We start from the raw sequence: 19,446 nt of genomic DNA, 5'->3' as shown, positions 1-19,446 counted from the left end.
TGTGTGTGTGTGTGTGTGTGTGTGTGTGTGTGTGTGTGTGTATGTGTGTACGTGCGTTCCTCCCGATTCAGATTCTGTTTCACTACTGACACTCTGCATGCCTCTGGGCAGGTCTCCTACAGGCTCTGTGCCCGTCTGTGGGATGGTCACAGTGGTAGCCCCCTGCCAAAGTGGTTGTGTGCTGGATGGGATTTCAAGAGACCCGGGGCTTGAAGGGAGAGGCATTGCAAAGAGATTTTATCTTGTTCTCAGGCTCTGCCTGGCTTGTTCAGTCGATGGCATGTTCATGTAGTGGGAGTGTACACTTATGCAGCCATGAGGCAGGGTATTTTAGCCAGGGGCAGGGTCTGCTTGAAGCATGTCAGCAGCCAGGAGCTGCTAGACAGGGATATACTTTACAGGGGTGCATGTATGTTTAACGGAGCCAATGTATGTAGGGAGGGAGTTGCGATCGGGCTGGGATGAAGGTATAGAGGAGTGTGGATGGTTTGCTGGTGAATATGGAGGGTGCACAGGATGCAAGTGATAGTGTCTGAGTGGTTGTGTGTACATGGGAAGTGTGTGTGTGTGAAGTGTGAGAGAGACCATGTGTGTTAGTGGTGGTATAACGCGGGACTGCAGCGTGTGGGCCTGGATGTGAGGAAATGATGCTGTGCAGTTTGGGTGCAGTTGTGCGTGCAGGGTTGAGGAGTGAGGAAGTGTGTATCTGTGTAAGGCGGTACACACGGGGAGTTTGGGACCGAACCTGTGTGCTACATCTCCAGCCTATGCGCATGCTACTAGGCTGTCAGCCCTTTCTACGTGAGAACGGTGTGCACCTGTGTCCAGACTTTGCACTGTGCTGGGCTCTTGGCCCCCTCTACATATGCAACTGGGTGCAAGGCTGTCAGTGCCTTTTCTGTGCTAGAGCCATGGTGGGTAGTGGCACTGCAGAGGCAGCTGCATGGCACTGAGCACCTGGGCTGCACCTTGCCTGTCAGGTCCAGAGCCCCATTGTCAACTGGATATTGGCTGAGGGATGCTCCATGTCTGCCCTGCCTGCTGTGGGGGGATGTGAACCCCTCCTCACCTCTTCCTGACATCCCCTATTGTGCTGACCCTTGCCCCAGTCTGTGGGTAAATGAGGCTCTTGCGTGGCCCCATGCAGAAGTTGCAGGTGTCGGAGTCACGAGGGGAAGGCACTGATCACTGCCTCTGCACCAGGGCTCCTTGCAAAGAAACCTGGTGATCAGCCTTGCCATACTTGCTCACAACACAAGGCCTGATACTGGAGATCAGCCGCATACCCAACAGATCAGACCTTCCTTCCCACGGGCTGTTTTTTAGCCTCGCCAGCTTGTGGCTGGAGTTGGAGAATTGGCCAGGCACGACATCGGAGCCACAGGCTGCTCCTTCCTTCCTCCCTTCTGCCCCCAGGATGTGTGCTGCCTTGTGTGGGGGTGCACGGCCTGAGCTGTAAACCAGACTTTATGGCACATTCCCAGGTAATCACCTGGGCTGGTGATGGGAAATATTTATCTCAGAAGGTGCAGAGAGCAAGGTGCAAAGCACCATGTGAGCTCCAGGCTGGGGAAGCAGAGAGCACGTTGGGGCACACTCAAGGGACTCGTTTCTCTTTTCTGTCAGACGAGGGGGGAGAGTCTGAGAACTTCAGGCTGCGGTCTCGACAGAGGCTCAAACCCAGCCTTGAGCTGCCTTCTCCCCTTTTAATCCTGATCTAGCCTGCATTGTGACCCTACCATCTGGGCAAAGGTGAATGCTAGAGACACAGTCCTGGAGACATGCGCAGGGGAAGACCGGACTACAGCTCTCACCCATCAGCCCAACAAGCACACACCTGTCTCTCCAGCTAAAGAATAGCTTCTCTACCCAATGTATTCACCAGCAGGCTACAAAAGCAGATGCATGAAAGGATTTTCAGGAGGCCAAGCGGCATAAGATCTGCCACCTGAAGTAGCTTCCCTGCAGTGCACTGGCAGTGGGCTCCAATAACATTATTATTGCTTATTTAACATGAATATCAATGTCACGACCGAAAGTCACCCCTGCCTGGGGTCCTGTGCGTGGGGCACAGTGCAGACATATTGGTCTGACAAATGAGTTTGTCTCCAGGCTAAGTCACGGAGTGAGAGGACTCCACGCTGGTAAACAGGGGAAGTGAAGTAAGGCATGAACACAAAGAGATGCGTGCACTTCTTAGCTGGTCAATGGTAGGGTCACACTGTGGATGCAAGGCCGTACAGAGGCAGCATCAATGGATGACGTAGGACAAGTCTATGAAATCTATGAAATGGTGGCAAGTGCTTCAGGAGTGGGTGACTTCAAGGGCTGGATGATGTGAGCTTCCAGCAGCACCGTGGCTGGTACAGAAGGCTGAGTGGAAGAAATGACAGGGGTCATGGTCTGAGGAGATCCTCCCAGCTATGCGACAGAGCAGAGAGTATGGGTGTCATAGGCGATGGAAGGGGGTGGCTAACGGGGCTTAGCCCCCTCAAACATGGGGCCACTGTAGGGCCACAAGTCAGCCCCGCCGCGGGCTTCTGGTGGCTGCAGCAGGGGTGGGAAGGGGTGCGCACGCAGCAGTGAGGGAGGGAGTGGGGCTGGGGCAAGCACTGCACAGCTGGGGCAGGACGTGGGACTGAGCCGCGAGCGACTTGTCTGGGGGGCACGGCTCCTGCAGCTGCACGCACCCCGGGAGGCTTGGGGGCCGTGTGCCTGGGATCTGCACTGGGGTGAGGGAGGGCTGCTCCTGCCAGGTGAATCTTCCTGGCTTACATCGCCACCTTCACACTACTGTCCCCAGCTCCCTGCAACCAGACACATCAAACACAGTGTACCTGTTTTTGCCTTCAGGCTTTTTGTGGTTCCCCCCAAGTTGACCCACTCTAGGAGTTTATGAATCCACTGTGCTTATGAAGCCAGTGAGGACAGCCATGCGACCTGAGCCATCATCTGTGCTCCACACGGTCCCTTCATGCACAGCCAAGCCCCTGCTGTGACATCCAGCCAGCCAGGCCTGTGCTGCCCAGAGCCCCTGTATAGCTGCGAGTGGGAAGGGGACAGCTGTGGCTGCCTTCTGGAGGCAGGGAGCAGCCACCTCTGCCAGGGCCACTCGGGGACTTCTTTAGGGCTTACCATGGTTGATGATCCCCCAGCATGTCCCCCATGCCATCAGCCCAGCGTGCCCTGCCTGACACCAGCAGTGGCCGTCTGCTGTGTCACGGAGCCCAGCGTTATGGGATGCTGATTCCTGGCTGGGTCCTAGGTGCTCCCACAGCCCACCAGTAAATACCAATAGCACAGGCAGGCCAGGGGGTGCCCACACTCCTCTCCGCAGCCCTTTCGGGGACCCAGGAGGGTAATCAGCATTGCACAACAGGCTCCTCTGTGTTCTTAGGAAGTTTTGGCTTAAAACCCCAAATCCCAGATCCACCAGGCCTCCTACTCACACCACCAGAAATAGAAATTCCCCAGGGAAGGCAGGAGGCCAAATATACCACAGATGCCTGGGAAAGGTATGTGACGCACAGAGAACAGGCTTGAATTCATCACTCCCTGAGCAGATGGCAACAAAGCAAAAGGGATCCTGAATGCGAGTGAGCTGTCATTTTTGGGTTAACACAGGTAGTATTCAAGGAGTATATTTAGCTCCTTGCTAGACACTGCTTGTGCCTGCTAAATCTAGGCCAGGTGGTTATACATTAACTTGTAGCTTGGCAGGTGAATGGGAAGGGGGAAACAGGCTCCCGAGTGCTACAATAGACAAGCTCCCCCATTAGTCAAATGCAGCCGACTCTGGGCTGGAACACAACAGTGCAGCAGGATTTCTGGCTGTAGCTGTTTCTTCTCCATGAAGGCTTTCACCTGGTGCCTTCTCCACCCTGCCCAGGTCACCGATTATTGGGTAGTGGCAAGGATGAGCATCCTTGTGGCAGGGGCTGGGCTGCTCACTTTGGGGCAATGAAAGGGTTAATGGGTTTCGGCAGAATTGCACATCTTCTTTAGCCAGCGCTTGGGAGCAGCGTGCATTGGCACAGCCTGTCTTCAGCATCCAGGCCCTGCCTGCTCTTTACTGGGGCAGGCGCAGTGCCCAGGAGCGCTGGGACAGGGGCTTCATTTCCTGTCTCTTTATTTCCCTGCTGCGACAGAGCGGAGGAAAGCGCAGGGGCCTGGGAGCAGGTGCCTGCACCGCCCGCTGCCTCCAATCTGCTGCCTTGGCCCTGCGCGGCGTGTCTCTCTGAGTGACTCATTACGCAGCCCGGGGTGGAGGCACATATTTCACAACCTGGCTCCAGTGACGTGCTGCCGACATCTCGAGCCTCCTGGCTCTCCCAGACTCTTGGGAGGGGAGGGGGGGCACTGTGCACCATGTGGCAGCTGCTGGCCCTGGGCCTGTTCCCAGCTGCACTCGGCGAATCTGGACTCACGTCACTTGGAGTCCGTGGCGTCACCGGCTCTGCCGGCGCCTCTAGGAGCAGGGCATGGGAGCAGAGCAGTTAAGGCATTTCACGCTGGTTCCAGAGGTGGGAATCTGAGCCCTCCTCCGCTCCTGAGCCCGAGGCCCCGGGTGGCTGCAAATAGACTCCTGCCCATTTGGGCTGGCCATCCGAGGTGGTGAGATGTGATGCCACCCACACCGTGGCTGTGTGCTGCTGGCCAGGGATCTGGGCTGTCCTGTCCATGTGAAGCCTGGCTGGGTTTCTGGCCATTTCTTTCCAGGCAGGGGCAGAGCCCAGCCTACAGTGCACCGCATCTGGCCCCTAGTCCTTGTCTGCATGCTGAGCTGTGAGGCTAGCTGCTCCTATCTCCCCTCTCGTGTTCATATAAAAGTGTCGTAGAGCTGTCTCCCCATCCCATACAAGAACATACCATATGCTGCTGTACCTTCCCCCCCCAGGTATAAATTACCTTCCCCCCCAGCCCCTGGAGGTATTTACTTGCTGTTCCTCCTTGCTGTGTTTTCCCCCTCCCCATGGAGGAAGCCACTGGGGACTGAGAGGCCATTTGGAAAAAAACAATCATCCTACCTCATATCCTGCCTTAATCTAATAGACTGGCCATCGGGAGATCTCAGAGGCAGAAAGGAGATATGCCTCTTGACAGGATATCCAGAGAGAAAGCTGAGACAGAAAAGCAAAATGACAAAGACCCCAGTGGTCCTGGTTTTTGGAGGGCTGCAAACATACTTCTCTGTTTAAATCAAAGCTGCGCGAGGCAAGGAGTTTTGTGGGTGGTTTCTTTTTGCTGGACGAGCTGCACGGCTGGGAGAGACAGAAAGCTGGTAGCCTCTCCTGAACGTTCACGTGACTCCAAGAGGTGGAGATTTAAGGTGCAGGGAAAGCACTGGTTCTTGTGAGGCTCTTCTCCCGGCCCCAGCCTGGGCTCTGGGGAGGATTTGAGGTCATTTCCAAGCACTGGGCCCAGCCCCTGGTTTCCGCGCTCAGATCCAGAGAGCTGCTCCAACAGGATCTGCCCCAGCCCTGGAGTCACTGGGGAGGAATGTGCTGGTGGAGCATGTACCATAGGCTCTCCCACCATGTTCCTGGGCTGGCCCAGCCCTTTAAGGAGACAGTATGTGGGCATGACACCTCCCCAAGGAACTCGATCAAGCTGGCCCCAGCAAGTGAGCTCCTACAGCTGGATGTGGGGCATCCCCGCCCTTCCTCTCCAGTTGGGAGGAGTAGCAGGCCGGGCTATGTGGGCTGAGGGGCAGGGACTAGAGGAGCATCAGAGCCCGGCAGAGGAGTGAGAAGACAGGCAGGGAGATGGAGCTGCTCAGAGCCCGAAGGAGCGAGCTGGAGCCCGGGGCAGCTGGGATGATTAAGCTGGGAGTCAGGGCAGGACCGGGGATCTCCGCTTTCCCAGTGACGAGGTACAGGGCATGGATCAGCTCCGCTGGGTTCTGCTGGAGTGGGGGAGGAGGGTGCTTTGGCCCATGGGCAGGGCCTGGGGGATGGGAGGGCATGGGGGAAGGCACAGCTCTGCACTGCACACCCCCTGGAGAGGCCCAGATCCAGATCCAAACTCTGCAGCCCTCAGCACTGCTCCTGCTCCCCTTCCTGTTTCCCCGCCACTGGCGGCAGACAGGAGAAACTTGAAAGCCCTTTGCACAGACCACATTTCCCAGCACCGCAGAGACTTTCTGAGCAGTGGGGGGGCTGAGGGGGGCTTGCTCAATCCTATGTGGCAGACTTGCATCATGGCAAGCCAGCATCACAGCTGGGAGGAGAAGGCAGGAGCCTTGACACACTCCCTGGCATAGCTACGAGACCACGTGCCCTCCCCAAGCAGGGCCCAGACGCCAGGAGTCCTGTGCCCCCACCCCCTGCTCTAGCCCACAGCATCAGGCAGTGGTTTCCCAAAGAAGCCTGAGATCTCCCACAGGGCTATAAATACCCTGTGCCCGGCGGCAGGGGGGATTCAGCCTCCAGTGAAGGATCCAGCGGGGTGGGGGGGTGGTTCTTGTCTATTGGAGGAAGCAGAAGACTCCCCCCGTGCCACAGCTGCCCGGCGCTGCTGGGCAGGGAGAGCTGGGGGTGCTGGTGGAGTCTGTCCCACAGACCACGTGGAGGAAGTGAAGTTTTCCCTGCAGGATGTGAGTAAGGTGGGAAGCTGCCGGCACTCCAGGATTCCCCCCAGGGCTGCCGGATAGGAGGAGTACTGAGACAATGAGGTAGAAATTGCTGCCCCTCTGTGAACCTCCCATCCGGCTCCCAGCAAAGCTTTCTGCTCTATCCAAGGTATTTACTGGGTGTCCGTTACCAAGGTCTAGGCTCCTTGTGTATTTAGCCCCTGGCTTAGACCCAGGGCCAGGATGACTTGCCCAGGCTGGACAGGAAGCCTGTGGCAGACCAGGAGCGTGACCCCAGGTGTCCCATGTCCTGGGGGCATCTAGCCTTGGGCTCTTCCTTCCCTCCTTCCTGAAAGGCTGCAGTTGTGGCGTCTCACGAGTCCCATCAGGTCTCCTGCAACTGTGTACTGAAAATCCCAGTCCTGCCTGCCCTGGGAGGTGGCCAGGGCTCCAGGCAGCAGTGAAACTCAGGAGGGATTAGTGGGGTCATCAGTCAGCTCAACCTCCGGCAGGTCCTGGTGGGTCCGGTCCTATGCAGAGGGCTTAATGTGACCTGGGATCCTGGTGTGAATGGGGGTTGGGTCAAGAGAGATGTGGACTCTCAGTGGGGTGTGTGGTGGGGGGGAGGCAGAGCTGGGAGCCAGGAGTTGTGGTCTCCAGTGCCCATCTGTAGCATATGATATCAGCTACTGTTTGCAGACTTCATAGGAGACAGGCTGAGGGGCCAAGCCCTGGTGTCCAGGTACAGACAGACTTCCCTCCAGCCTGTAGGGGAGATGGAGGAGCTTCGCAGCCCAGAATCCCACTTGCAACCGTGGCAGCACCAGCTGCTTCAGCCAAAGGGCTGAGATATCTGCTCCCCCCAAGACAGCCCCGATGAGCGGCTGGCCCATGCTCTGATGCAGGAGGGTCTGCTCCCTTCTCTGCGCTGAGAAATCTAGTATCTGAAACTCTGATCCCTTGCCCAGCGCTGCCCCTTTGCACTTTGCCTGTCTTGTGATTCTGCCTGGGGTCTGTTGTCCTCTTGCACGCAGGGGATTATATAAGATGAAACCAATTGTCTAGGAGTCGGTTTATTATGACTTGCAGATAATAATTACAGCTCAGCCCAGGTAACTCCCTCTAATGACAGGGAGGTTTGACTGAGAGTGCCTGAAAGTGTTGTGGGGCAGCCCATGGGGGAACAGACCCAGTGCAACGCTCTGGGAAGTCGGGAGGGCAGGAAGCACAAGCGGTCTCGTTGCGCCGCCACTGCTGATGCCCGCTGGGATGAGTGGGAAGCAGTAGTGAGCAGGAGCAGGAGACAGAGGGACGCCTACAGCCAGTGGGACGGTTGTGCCACGTCACAGCAGCACAGGGATCGGGGCGGTCTGACACAGCGTGGCCTGGGATGGAGGGTCCTCGCTCTGCTGTAGTGAGGCTCCCCCAAGCTTGGCACCTGGCTCCGGCTTCTCAGCCTGACTCCAAGCCCCGCAGGGGTATTCTTATCCCTTCAGGCCCCCTGGGAGCAAAGGGGCTCAGTAGCTAGTAGAAATGAACCCAGCAGAGCCTGGGCCTTGTGGTGAGCCCACCCCGAGCCTTGATTGCAGGGTAGCTCATCCCCGGGGAAGGTTCAAGCCCTGGCGAGGAGGTGAGCTACTTACTGGAGAGGCTTTAGCAGAGCGACGTAGCCCCTCCGCCCCACGCTGCCTGTGCTGTGAGCAGGGAGGAGAGTCACAGCAGGGGCTTTCTCAGGCCCCCGCTCTGACGTGAGAGTCTGGGGAGCAGCGCAGGGAGGGAGGCAGCTGGCATCATATTGCCATGGGAATGGCACGCACAGATATGTCCTCCTAGCTCCTGGGTGGCCTGAGCTGAGACCTGCCCTCCTGTTCCTAGGAGAGGGAACAGAGCCTGGGGCGGGCTGCGGCCAGTGCCCGGCCTGTGATGCGGAGCTGGGCTGGGGCACGGGAGGGGAGCTGCAGGCAGCCTGCACACCAGGGCGTGGGCAGCACTGGGATGTAAGCGAGCCATGCTTCCTGCGCTGGCACATTAGCCTGCAGCACCAGCCGGGCCCCTTGCTCAGCCCACCCTTGGTGAGGGGGCAGGAGCGGGATTCGCGCTGTGGAACTGACCCCTCACTTGGCCTTTGCCGTCCCCAGCTGCCTGGCCAACCCGGCTGTGCCATCTGGAAAAGCCAAGAAGAGCAAAAAGAAGGTTTTGGAGCAGAAGAAATGGCAGAGCCTGGAAGAGACTAGGAGCGAAGTCTCGCAGCCAGGGAAACACGCCTTGCTCGCCAGGTGAGGTCCCTTCCTGCCCGAGGAGCCGTGGGCTCTCACAAACCAGGCTGCCCCCTCCTTTCATTTCTAAGGCCCAGAGCACCTCCCTGCCATCTCAGATGCCAGGAGCCCCTGGGCCTGGCCTGCTGTCCCAGTGGCACCGGCTGAATTCGCTACCTCTCAGGTTTCCTCTTGGTCTGTTCTCTATTGCTTCCCTTTGCACGACCTTTGCGCAAAGACCATCCCCACAGCCCATCCCCTCATATTCCCCAGGACAAATATGCTGCTAGTGTGTGCGTGCCTGTCATGATCCTGTGGGTTTGGCCAGACTGCTCCACAGAGCCAGCCCTGCCATGCAGCACGTGTGCACACACATGCCATTGCACACACACCTCTGCCTGCAGCTGTACCCTCTGCCTAGGGCTCCGCTGGTGTTGATGTTTGGCTCCTGGTTTCTTTCAGATCAAAGACCTATGACCCGTCCTATTCCAAAGAGCCTGAAAAGGACTTGGTCTTGGGAAAGCAAAAGAATTCCTCTTCCTCGGTGGGTCTCTGCCTGGGCTGGACTCTTTGCTCTGGGGCTGGGATGTGGGTGGGATGAGCTGGCTTTGCCTGCCCACGGGCATCGGGTAGAACTGGGGCCTGTCCCGCTGCTGGATCTCCTGGGCCCCGCTGGTGTAACATCGTCCCACTGGGCCCTCCTCAAAGCCAGCCAGGACTTTTTCCGCATAAACACCCCTGCGTTGGCCTGGCCTCGGCAAATGTTGCTGATCACATCCGCGGACTCTTTCCTCCACCCACCTGGAGTCAGGGGAGGGATGTGCTGTAGTTTCAAGGCAGATTTAGAGATTGCCCCAGAGCTATTGGGATCCTCCCCCTACGCCGCGGCTCAGCCTAGGCCCTGTGCGGAGACTTACCAGCCGTGGGGCCAGATTCTGCAGGGCTGAGCGTCCCCTCTGTTCTGTCCCCAGCTGGTCAAGCGCATGGTGAGCTTCCACAAGGCCTTCAAGGACATCCCCGAGGAGGAGGCCCTGCTTGACAGTGAGTGCTGCTCCTCCTGCTCCCTACCACATGCTCTGGCACTCCCGCTAATCCTGGCCCCCCCCCCGGCCCACAGGTTTTTCATGTGCCTGGCAGAAGGAAGTGCCCTACCACGGCCGCCTCTACGTGTCCCAGAACTACATCTGCTTCCACTGCAGCATGCTGCTCAAGGACGTCAAGGTGCGACCCGCCGGGCTGGCAGCTGTCCGTGCTGGGGGTCTGCTGGAGGGACCCGGTGCTCTCATCCGTGTGCTGCGGGAGCCGGCCGTAGCTCGTGCTCAGGACAGTTTGCCGGAGCCGAGTGCTGAGGGTGGCAGCCCTGAGGGGGCCCCTCCGCTGCCACAGGCAATGGTGGGGGCGACTCCCCCGGCCGGCCCGGTGCCCGCAGGAGGGATTCTGGAGCCCAGGCAGCGCTGGGCACGTTCCAGGCTTCTCTGCGCCAGGCCTGTGCTCCCCACCCCATCCCCGCTGGCGGGGTTGATGGATTCAGCATCGTGCCAATAACCCTTTGCTTATTGCTCTTCTGTGCTGGCTCAGGTGGTGATTCCTGTCTCATCCATCGCCATCTTCAAGAAGGCCAACACTGCGCTCCTGGTGCCCAACGCGCTCAGCATCCGGACGGTGGAAGGCGAGAAGGTAAGAGGAGGTGTGAGTTGTGTGGCACCACGTCCTCAGGGTCTCTGGAGCAGAGCACGCCCTGTTCTTGGCAGCAGGCAGCTGAAGTTTGGCAACATGGCAGAGCTCCTTGCTAAGCATCGGCGAAGACGAAGCCGGAGGGATGGGCTGAGGGGGTGGGAGAGGAGCGAGCGGGAGCCTGGGGAGAGGTGGCAAAGTGGAGACAGAGAAGTGGTGCCAGTGTTACAGGAGGGGAAGCAGTGAACACAGGGAGGAGGGTTGTGGAGACAGTTGGTGGTTTGGGTCCAGCAAATGCAAGGAAAAGTCAGGAGGGAAATTGGCTTGGATTGAACCAAATTTCTTTGAAAGATGTGGGTTGTTTCCCAGACCAAAATGGAAAACCAGAATGCTGTTTCCCTTTGACCCTGGGGCTGTGGCCCTTTCCCAGGAGGTGATGCACAAAGTCTCACTGCCCGCCTCTGCCTGAGAGGTTGAACTAATATCACCCACTTCCCAGGAGAGCCCTCCTGCCGGCTGGGGGTGCTCCCAGTGAGTTACATGTCAACTGTAACATGCTTAACTATCCGCTGAAACAGAGTGAGAGGCAGAACAGCCGTCTGGCCCAGTGGTTAGGCCATTCCCTGGGAGTGGGACCTGGGTTCCCATTCCAGCACCTGCTAAATTACCAAGTCACGCTGAACATTGAGCTCAGCCCCGGTACGGTGTGTGCCCTGGGCATCTGGCGCGCTCCTGCAAGACGTGGGTTTAAATCCTGGGCAAAGCAGTGACCTGGGCCCAGCCCTCCCGCTTGCCAGGAGGGTGCTCCAAACCCTGGGCTGTTGGATCAAGGGAGGCACCTGTCTGGCCCTGGAAAATATTTTCCAGCAACATTTGGCCAGTTTGACCCAAATTCCCGAGCACTTTGGGGACCATGGAAACTGCAATTTTCAACAGATGTACTGGTTGCTAAAAACTGCCCCTGGCTCCGGGCGGGAGGGTCTGGGGGGAGCAAGCGCTGCAGAAGGGGCTCTCCAGTGGAGTCCAGCCAACACTGACCTCTCCCCCGCCCTACCTGGGCAGTTTCTCTTCGTGTCGCTGCGCACCCGGGAAGCCACCTACCAGCTGCTGAGATCAGTCTGCAAACACCCGGAGGTAGGGCCCGAGCCGGCTGCCCCTGTACATTAACACTCATGGGGAGGTGGGGCGGCGTGTCCCTGTGCGGCTAGTGCTGGCCAGCTGCCGTCTTGCATAGCGCTGCATGGCTTGCAGCCCACTACCCCCCGCTGCCCCTCTGGCGTGTCCCTCCATCCTGACCCCCAGGGGCTCCTCTCATGGCTGCAGCTCCGGGGAGGCCCCTCAGCAGCCCAGACAGTTCATCCGCTCCCTTGCCTCACAGCTCGGCTGGAGCCCCTCAGGCCTGGCCCCGGCGCGCACACTCTGCAGTTATCTCTGAGCCAGAGTGGGGAGATGAGGATGAAATTCCCAGAGGTGAATGCTCCTGGGGCTCCTTGTTTGGGGGAAGCATCGCCCAGCGGCTGCATAGAGCCCCCCTTGGCCTTGGTGACCTGGCGTATGTCCCCACGGTGACCCCCCGACTTCTTGTTGTTCTAGGACGAGAGCAGGAACAGCAGCCCCACAGCCACACCAACCATCGCCAGCCCCGAGCACCTCCTCAAGAAGCCTCTGGTACGGCTGAAAACACCCCCTCTGCCCTGACTAGTGGCTGGGCACTAGGCCAAGGGGTCTAGGCTGGCGCTGCTGCTGGCATTGGTTTCATTAGAGCTGGGGGTGCTGCTCCAGGACGCTGGCAGGGGCCCCATGCTGTAGCTGGACCTGCTGTGCTGGCTGGTCCGGACCCTGCTTCAGGCTCACACAGGGCAGGTGCCTTATTTCCAGCCCTTTTCTCAAGGGACTGACCTGGCTTGGGACCTTCCTAGGGCCACCCACCAGCTGGGGGCTCTCCCTGAGCTACAGCTGCCTTGCCAGGGTCCCAGGCTGGGAGTGGAGCTGGCTCACTGGGCAGCAGTGCTGGCGATGCCTGTGATTTGCTGTGGCATCTTTGCCCTCACCTGCCCATCCTTTGGGCTGCCCTGATTTAAAAGACCCCATGGGGAGCCTGCACCAGCCTGGCTGCCAATTCTAAGAGTGCCAGGATGGGAGGTGGCTCCAAATCCAAGCCCAAGGCTGACCCCAGCCTCCACGGCAGCCCTCCCTAATGAGGGATCACCCCTTACCCCACGCTCAGGCATGACTGACACGCAGGATCTCATTGCCAACATCTTTCAAGTGCTTGGAAAGGGCTCCAGGACCCTCTTTCCTGGCTCCCAAGAGAGGTGCCAGAGAGCCAGGTCCCTGGAAGGCTCAGGAAGCACCAGGTGGGGAATCTCTAGAGGCAGCAGGGCCCTGGCACCAGCCCAGCATCTTGGAGGCCCTGGGCCTGTCCCCTTTGCCAGGAAGCCTGGCTGTGTTGGATCCTGCAGGCTGTCACCCCTCCTCGCTTTTGCTGGTCAGTACCAAGCGTTAGGAGTGACGAGAGAGATGGGGAGGGCCGGGCGGCAGCAGTGGAAGGAGGGAGCAGGGCCCCTCTGTGACCAGCGACGTTTCCTCTTTCAGACCTCAAGCCAGTCGGACCTGGAACACAACCCGCAGGAGACTGACAGCCTCCTGGACACGCCAGGTGAGGCTGGGCCCTCCCTGCCGGGTGCACTGACCCCTCACACGCTCACCCTCTTGCCTTCACACGTGTGCCTGCACACAGCTCAACTCTCACGCTCTCACACTCATTTCCATGTGTAGCCATACTAACGAGAGTCCACTTGCACAACTATTGTCTGTGCATGCACATTTGCACACAGGCTGCATGCTCAGTTGCATGTGCATTCATGTGCATATGTGTTTGCACTCATGCATGCTCATTTGCACCCATGCACGCTCACTTGCACATGCAGAAAGGCTCACTCACAAGCAGGCACGTGCACTTTGGTTCCCATTTGCAGTCTTTCACATTCTGCACCCAGTTTGGGAGCATGCCTCTCCTTGAAAATGCACTCATTTGCACAGAACCATGCTGCTCAGAGCCATGCTGTGCCCGTCAGCCACGCAGCCTGACTTTCATGCCAGGACCATCACCCAAGGGTTCTGGCTGGAAGGAGTCTGACCAGCCTGCTCACGCAGCCCCTTTGGGGAGGCACAACCACACACACACACACACGCATGCAGCAGCCCTCTCTCCCTTCCCACTCCCACTGCCCTGCACTCACCAGAGCTCCTGACTGCAGGCTCTAGGAACATGGCCTGCCCCAGCCCACCCTGGAGAGCAGGATGCCTCTTACATCAGTGCCCACAGTCACATATGTCGCTGCCCTGCCCTGCTGGTGCACTGACCTCCCTGGGTGGGGGGACACCCCTGCACTTGGCTTCTGCTGGGCATGTGGAGCACTTAGTGAAGGGGATCCTGTTGTGTGTGCAGATGGGCCCAGGCCAAAGCAGAACAGGATGAAGGAGGACGTGGGTAAGCGCTCAGCGGCTCTGAGCAAAGGTGAGCGGGCCCTCTGGGCCAAGAGTCACAGCCCTGGGGTGGGTGAGGGTGGGGGCCACCTCTGCAGACCCTGTCCTGCTGGGCACTGCACCACCCACCCTGTGGGGATGTGTCACCAGGCCACCTCCCCAGCGCCCATCCTTTGCACAGACACTAGGCAACAGCTCAGCTGGCCCAGGAGATTGCAACGTGTGCTACTCCGGATAATGGGAAACGGGGTCCCCATTGGTGCCCCCCAGTGCCAGCTTGTCCTGCAAAGCCTATGTGTACCCCGGGCTGTGTGTTCTTCTCTGTCACAGTGACTGCTTGACAGTGGCATGGCCATGCCCCCTTGCCAGGCCTGCCACAGCTTTGAAACCAGGTGCTAACCTGCTGTCAGTCAGTCTGAAGGAGTCAGCAAAGGCTGGCCCTGGGACAGGTTAGGCAGGACCTGGGCAGCTGGATCCCTTGCCCAGAGCAGTGGAGCGTCCCCTCCATCACTCCCACAGCTTTCACGTGCAGTAAGCGCTGTGGCTCCCCTCCTTTTGCAAGTGTGAAACCTGTGGCTCTTCAGCCCCCTCGCTGGCATGTATGGGGATGCACCCACTCTACCCCCTCAATTCAGAGAGAGGCTATGGGGCAAGGGGGAGGCCATGCAGTCCCCTGTACCCCCACAAGATCTGCAATGGTATCTTCTTCTGCAGGGGGCACCGGGGTCATCGGGCAGACCAAGGTGACGACGAGTAGCTGGTGGTCGCAGCTGAGCACTCTCAATGTGGTTATCCTCATCTACCTGCTGCTGTGAGTGCTGGGGCAGGGCACTGATGAGGCGCCCTCCCACGGGCACGGCCAGGTCTGCACCGGGCAGTGCTATGCCAGGGCCACCCGGTGCCTAGCACTGGCACCCCATTGGCTCCAGGTCTTATGCTGCTTGGCTGGCATGCCTTGCAACCCTGGCCTCAATCAGATACCATCTTGGCTCTGATGTCCAGAGCAGCCAAGCAAGGGTTAATGTCACTCTTTCCCCTTCCCACCCATTTCGACAGCTCTGGGTGTGCCAGGGACCATGGGCTAATGCTGCCCCTCTCTCCAGGGTGGTCATCCTGCTGCTGTCCTCGGGGTACATCGGCCTGAGGATCGTGGAGCTGGAGCAGCAGCTGACGTCGATGGGGGCCTGGCCGGAGCTGAACCTGGAGCGCCAGTGAGTGCAGGAACCCCGTCCCTGTCCTTTAGGTGCTGGGGTGGGCATTTGGAGTGGATATTTGTGGAGGCCCAGTAGCCGCTTTCTCCTGGTCACAAGGTCCTCCACACCCAGCCTGATGGGCCAGGGCACCTGCCACCAGGGAGTCTGCAGACCGGGTCCTGCTGTTGCTCATGGGACTCACTTTCCTTCTCCACCTTGTTGGCATGGGAGGGTAGGGACTGCTTCTCGCTGCCTTTGTGCAGCACCCAGCACCGCACTGCAGGCCTGCGGGGGAGGGAGCTCATGCCACTGGTGGCAGGAGTGCCACAGGTTCACAGCTCCTGATCTAAGCCATCACACCTCGCATCAGCGGAAGAGCCTGAAGGGCTCGAAAGTGGAGCTGCCTGTCAAAGGCCAACCTCCAAGGGCCGTGACCATGCACAGGGGAGACCCCACCCTGGCAGATTTCTTCCTCTGAGACTCAGGCCCTGCAGCTCTGCCCTGGGGGCCTGAGCAGAGCTCCTGGGGTGTGTAGGCTCTTGCCAGCACATAGTGGCAGGATCCTGAGGCTGGAGAATACAAGGAAGTGGATGTCAGATATCCCCTCTCCCCAAAGCACTGGGGAGTTTGTTCCAGGCCTTCGGGACTCGGACAGTAAAGAAGTTTTTCCTTATGTCCAGCCTAAAACGGTCTTGCGGGAATTTGTGACCATTGGACCTTGAGAGCAGACACAGGCCACCTCCTGTCTTCTCGCATGACGCAGCTGCCCTCACGTGGTGCCCACACGTACACTAGGATGCAGTGTAGGGGGCTGCAGGCCAGCACCTGCAGCCTGGTCCTGTCTGAGGCAGATCTCTCTGCTGAAGCCAGTTACCTGCGGTGCTGTTTCTGGCTGTGGCTCACTGTGAGCAGCTGGCCAGGGAGTCTGAGACCAACAGGGCCTGTGCAACTGTTCCTGTGATTAGCTGAGCGTGGGACTTGCAGCAACTCCCAGGAATCTGGCTGGGAGTATGCTTCATTCCCATGACACTCACCCCTGGGATGAGCATCCCCACCAGCCCACTGCCTGCTGGACAGTACAGTACTGCTCCCTCCCTGTCACTCACCTGCCCCATGCTCCCTGCCAGGGCTGGGGCCTTTCCACTGCAAACCTGGAGAGCCGAGGCCCAGAGACTGCCTGAGCCCAGGAAGTGCTTTGGAGAGCTGGGACCTGATCTGGGCCTTGTAGCCATGCAGGGCCATGGGGCAGCACCAGGCCAGAGTCCCTTGGGCTGCATGTGGTGAAACAGGCTGGAGAAACCATGTGGGGCTGCGGTCTGTGTTTCAATGAGGCGACCGGCATTTGCCCCAGGCCTCCATGGGGCCGGGTTAGGATACACGCAGCTCCCTGCCCTGTAGGCTGCCCAGGTGCTGCCTACAGCACAGCAGCAAGGGGAAGGCTAACTGAGGCCTCCTGGGCAAGCCCACACTGCCAGTTAAGCACTTGGCTAAAAGCATGCCATCGCAGGGCTGTAAGGGACCTCAAGGACCCCCAAGTCCAACTCCTGATGCAGGACTGCCTGTTCCTAAGGGACCCGCACACACAAGTGGCAGGACGCTGAGGGGCAGAGTGCAGCGGTGATGCCCATAGGGGCTGAACAGGAGTTTGCAGGGAACCTGTGCCTTACAACAGCGAGCTACCCTCACTCCCAGAGCTGCTGCCCTGCCAAGCAGAGCCAGCTCCCAGACGTCCTGAGCCCAACCTTCTTGCTCTTATGTATTTAGATACAAGAAGACATGAAGTCAGCAAAGAATCCGGCCCCTGGAGGTCCTTGCTTTCTGCTGGACAGAAGCCACCGCTGACCCAAGACGGATGGGACAGAGACTTCGCAACCTCTCAGCAGCTCCCCCATCACTGCTGGGAGACCCATCTTTATCTTATGCTGAGCTAAGCTCAGGCTGGTTTTAAGGAGTGTGGCAGGTGCTGGATTCGGGACAGGGCGAGGCCCAGGAAGGGACCTGGGCAGAGCTCCTCCTCAGCCGGGGCCTGAACAAGCTGTATTTAGTCCTTAGCACTCCCCTGGGGTCGGGCACCACATGCCTTCCAGAGCGACGCTCCTCCGCACCTCTCCCTGGGGCTCCCCAGCCTGCCCTCTGGGACCGTTCCCAACGAGGACCACGAAGCTCCTCCTTGGCCCTGCTGATTTCTGCCTCGGCTCTAATGACTAATGGTTTAACTGCACTGGGCAGGCCACTTTCCAGTGAACTTTGGCCACACCTCGGAGCAAAAGGGATGGCAACACCCTTTGCTGTACGGGAAAGGAAATGGGCATTTCTAGTTTCGGATCCACGTGCTTTGCCATGTGTGTAGTTTATCTGCGGGGGGGTGGGCGTCTGGTGCTCTGGCTGTGCCAGGCTGGGTGGGACGTGCTCGGAGCCGGCCGAGCCTGCGAGCAGGCTCCAGGGTTCGGCTGCGCAGCAGTGCAGGGTCGCAGCCTCTCGCCTGTCTCCTGCGACCAGGGCTGCAGCTCTGTTCTTCGCCGCGGGGAACCACGCACGGCTCTTGGAGACGGGCTTGGCTCAGGCTTTGCCTGTGCAGAGCACTGCGGTGGGGTTGTCATTGGTTTCTCTTAGCACCTTCAGTACAGTCAGCCCCAGGGAATGGGGGTGGCAGGGGGAGGAAGGGGCTGCAGCTGCTGTTACCCAGCACGGGCATGCTCCAGGGTCCCCAGCTGGGCCTGCAGTTCCTCGCCAGCCCCCAGCCAGAAGGCAACGGACATGGGGACACTGGCGGGAGCAACGGGAAAGGGCAGGCAATGCTAGAGCCGTTTGGCTGTGCACCATGTGACAGCTGTGGTGGCACCACTGGTGTGAGCGGGGAGCCAGGGCCAGGCTGCCCCTGCAGCCACAGTCTGCACGGGTCTGAGTCTAGTGCTGTTGGGGACCATTTCATTATGCTGCCAGGCTGAGAGCTGGGCACTGCGGGCAAGGTGCCCCTTATACCTCTTGGTACTCACAGCTTGCACCCAGTGACAAGCTGGTCCCTAGAGGTGTACAGTCAGGCCCTGGCCAAACCCAGGGGCTTGATTGCCTGATTAAGGACAGGGTGGGGGCGAGGACAGCTGCACTGTATTATCAGTAAAGGAATTCATCCAGTCAGCAAGCCTTGCTCATTCTCCACTGGCTGTGAGAGGCTCTACCCATGTCCATCAATGCATCGAGTGCTCACACTCAGGGGCGAGCGGAAGGAAGGATGGCCCTGCTCTGCTGCCTGCCCCCTACACCCCTTCCCTGCACCCTCCCTCGGGCCCAGACAGGGAGCCCGTAGGCTGAGGGGGCTGCTCAGAGCGGGTCCCTGCAACGAGGCACGAGGCTCCTGGCCTCTCCAGAGGGCAGCAGGTCTCGGATGAGATCCAGTCGCTGGCCCAGCTGCATGGGGCAGGGGGGGGGATGAGGATTTGCATTAGGGGAAGGGCTGCTGTCCTCGAGCCAGAGCAGACGGGACCAGCCGAGCTGGGAAGTGGGGCCCTTTCATGCCTGCCCCACCTGCACTTGACAGCCCCCAGGAGAGCTGATGATTAAAGCATAAGGCCTGTGAGCTCTGTTGCAGGGTCATCTTTAAGCCATCAAGGCCATGCCCTGCCTTGCTGCCCAGGCCAGTGGGGCAGCTGATGGAGGGGGAACGCATGTGAGCAGTGGGGCTGGCCCAGGCTCCAAACACCAGCACAGCAGGGAAGTGCTGCCGCCAGCCCCACCCGAGACCCCCAGCACCATGTTGTGGGGGGAGCGACAAGCTCCTGGGCCCTGCTGTGCTGGCACGAGGGGAGATGCAGGGATAGCCACAGGATGCGAGGAAAGGCTAGCCCCCCACAGCACAGGCCGCAGCCCCGTGCGCAGGGCGCAGGCGGCCTGGTAGCGATCTTCAGCCCACTCTTCCGGTCCCTCTTCCGCTTGCCCATGGGCTCCAGGGAGCTGAGCGAGAGCTGAGGCTGGGGTGGCTGGTGAAGGGACCAGGCCAGCCAGACAGCCGAGTGAGCCAGGCGACTCAGAGCAGTTTTGCTGGGGGGATGCCTGGGGTGTTCCCAGGGCCTGGCAGGGACAGTAAGGCGGCTCTGAGCGGGCAGGGGCTGGGATAGGTCTGGCTCCCCCACAGCAGGTTCACAAGCCTGGAGGTGGCACTGGCAATATCAGAGCCAGGTGCTGCATGAATGCCACAGGCAGCCTGGACTCAGCTGGGCACAGGGCCCAGTAAAGCAAACAGGCTGGACTTGTCCAGCCACCCCAC

At 59.4% G+C, this 19,446-nt stretch overlaps 1 protein-coding gene across 2 annotated transcripts in view; it reads left to right on the top strand.

Moving 5' to 3' along the window:
- Positions 1-18,296, top strand: part of LOC109320480 (GRAM domain-containing protein 3-like) — a 19,032-nt gene extending 736 nt beyond the window's left edge. The window contains exons 1-13 of one of the 2 annotated variants that reach the window (XM_019550600.1): positions 5,646-5,872; positions 8,710-8,847; positions 9,289-9,370; positions 9,798-9,867; positions 9,944-10,047; positions 10,405-10,503; positions 11,563-11,634; positions 12,094-12,168; positions 13,096-13,159; positions 13,952-14,020; positions 14,704-14,800; positions 15,093-15,200; positions 16,947-18,296. In XM_019550600.1, coding sequence (XP_019406145.1) covers positions 5,766-5,872; positions 8,710-8,847; positions 9,289-9,370; positions 9,798-9,867; positions 9,944-10,047; positions 10,405-10,503; positions 11,563-11,634; positions 12,094-12,168; positions 13,096-13,159; positions 13,952-14,020; positions 14,704-14,800; positions 15,093-15,200; positions 16,947-16,962 — 1,101 coding nt within the window. In that variant the 5' untranslated portion in view covers positions 5,646-5,765 and the 3' untranslated portion in view covers positions 16,963-18,296. Of the gene's footprint in view, positions 1-5,645; positions 5,873-8,709; positions 8,848-9,288; positions 9,371-9,797; positions 9,868-9,943; positions 10,048-10,404; positions 10,504-11,562; positions 11,635-12,093; positions 12,169-13,095; positions 13,160-13,951; positions 14,021-14,703; positions 14,801-15,092; positions 15,201-16,946 lie in introns of those variants that run through there. The other variant, XM_019550601.1, reaches the window with a different exon arrangement.
- Positions 18,297-19,446: the final 1,150 nt, after the last annotated feature.

The sequence above is a fragment of the Crocodylus porosus genome, unplaced genomic scaffold, assembly GCF_001723895.1.
Source record: "Crocodylus porosus isolate Cpor-Errol unplaced genomic scaffold, CroPor_comp1, whole genome shotgun sequence".
In the NCBI taxonomy this organism is placed as follows: Eukaryota; Metazoa; Chordata; order Crocodylia; family Crocodylidae; genus Crocodylus; species Crocodylus porosus.
This window is presented reverse-complemented; position numbering and strand designations above follow the sequence as displayed.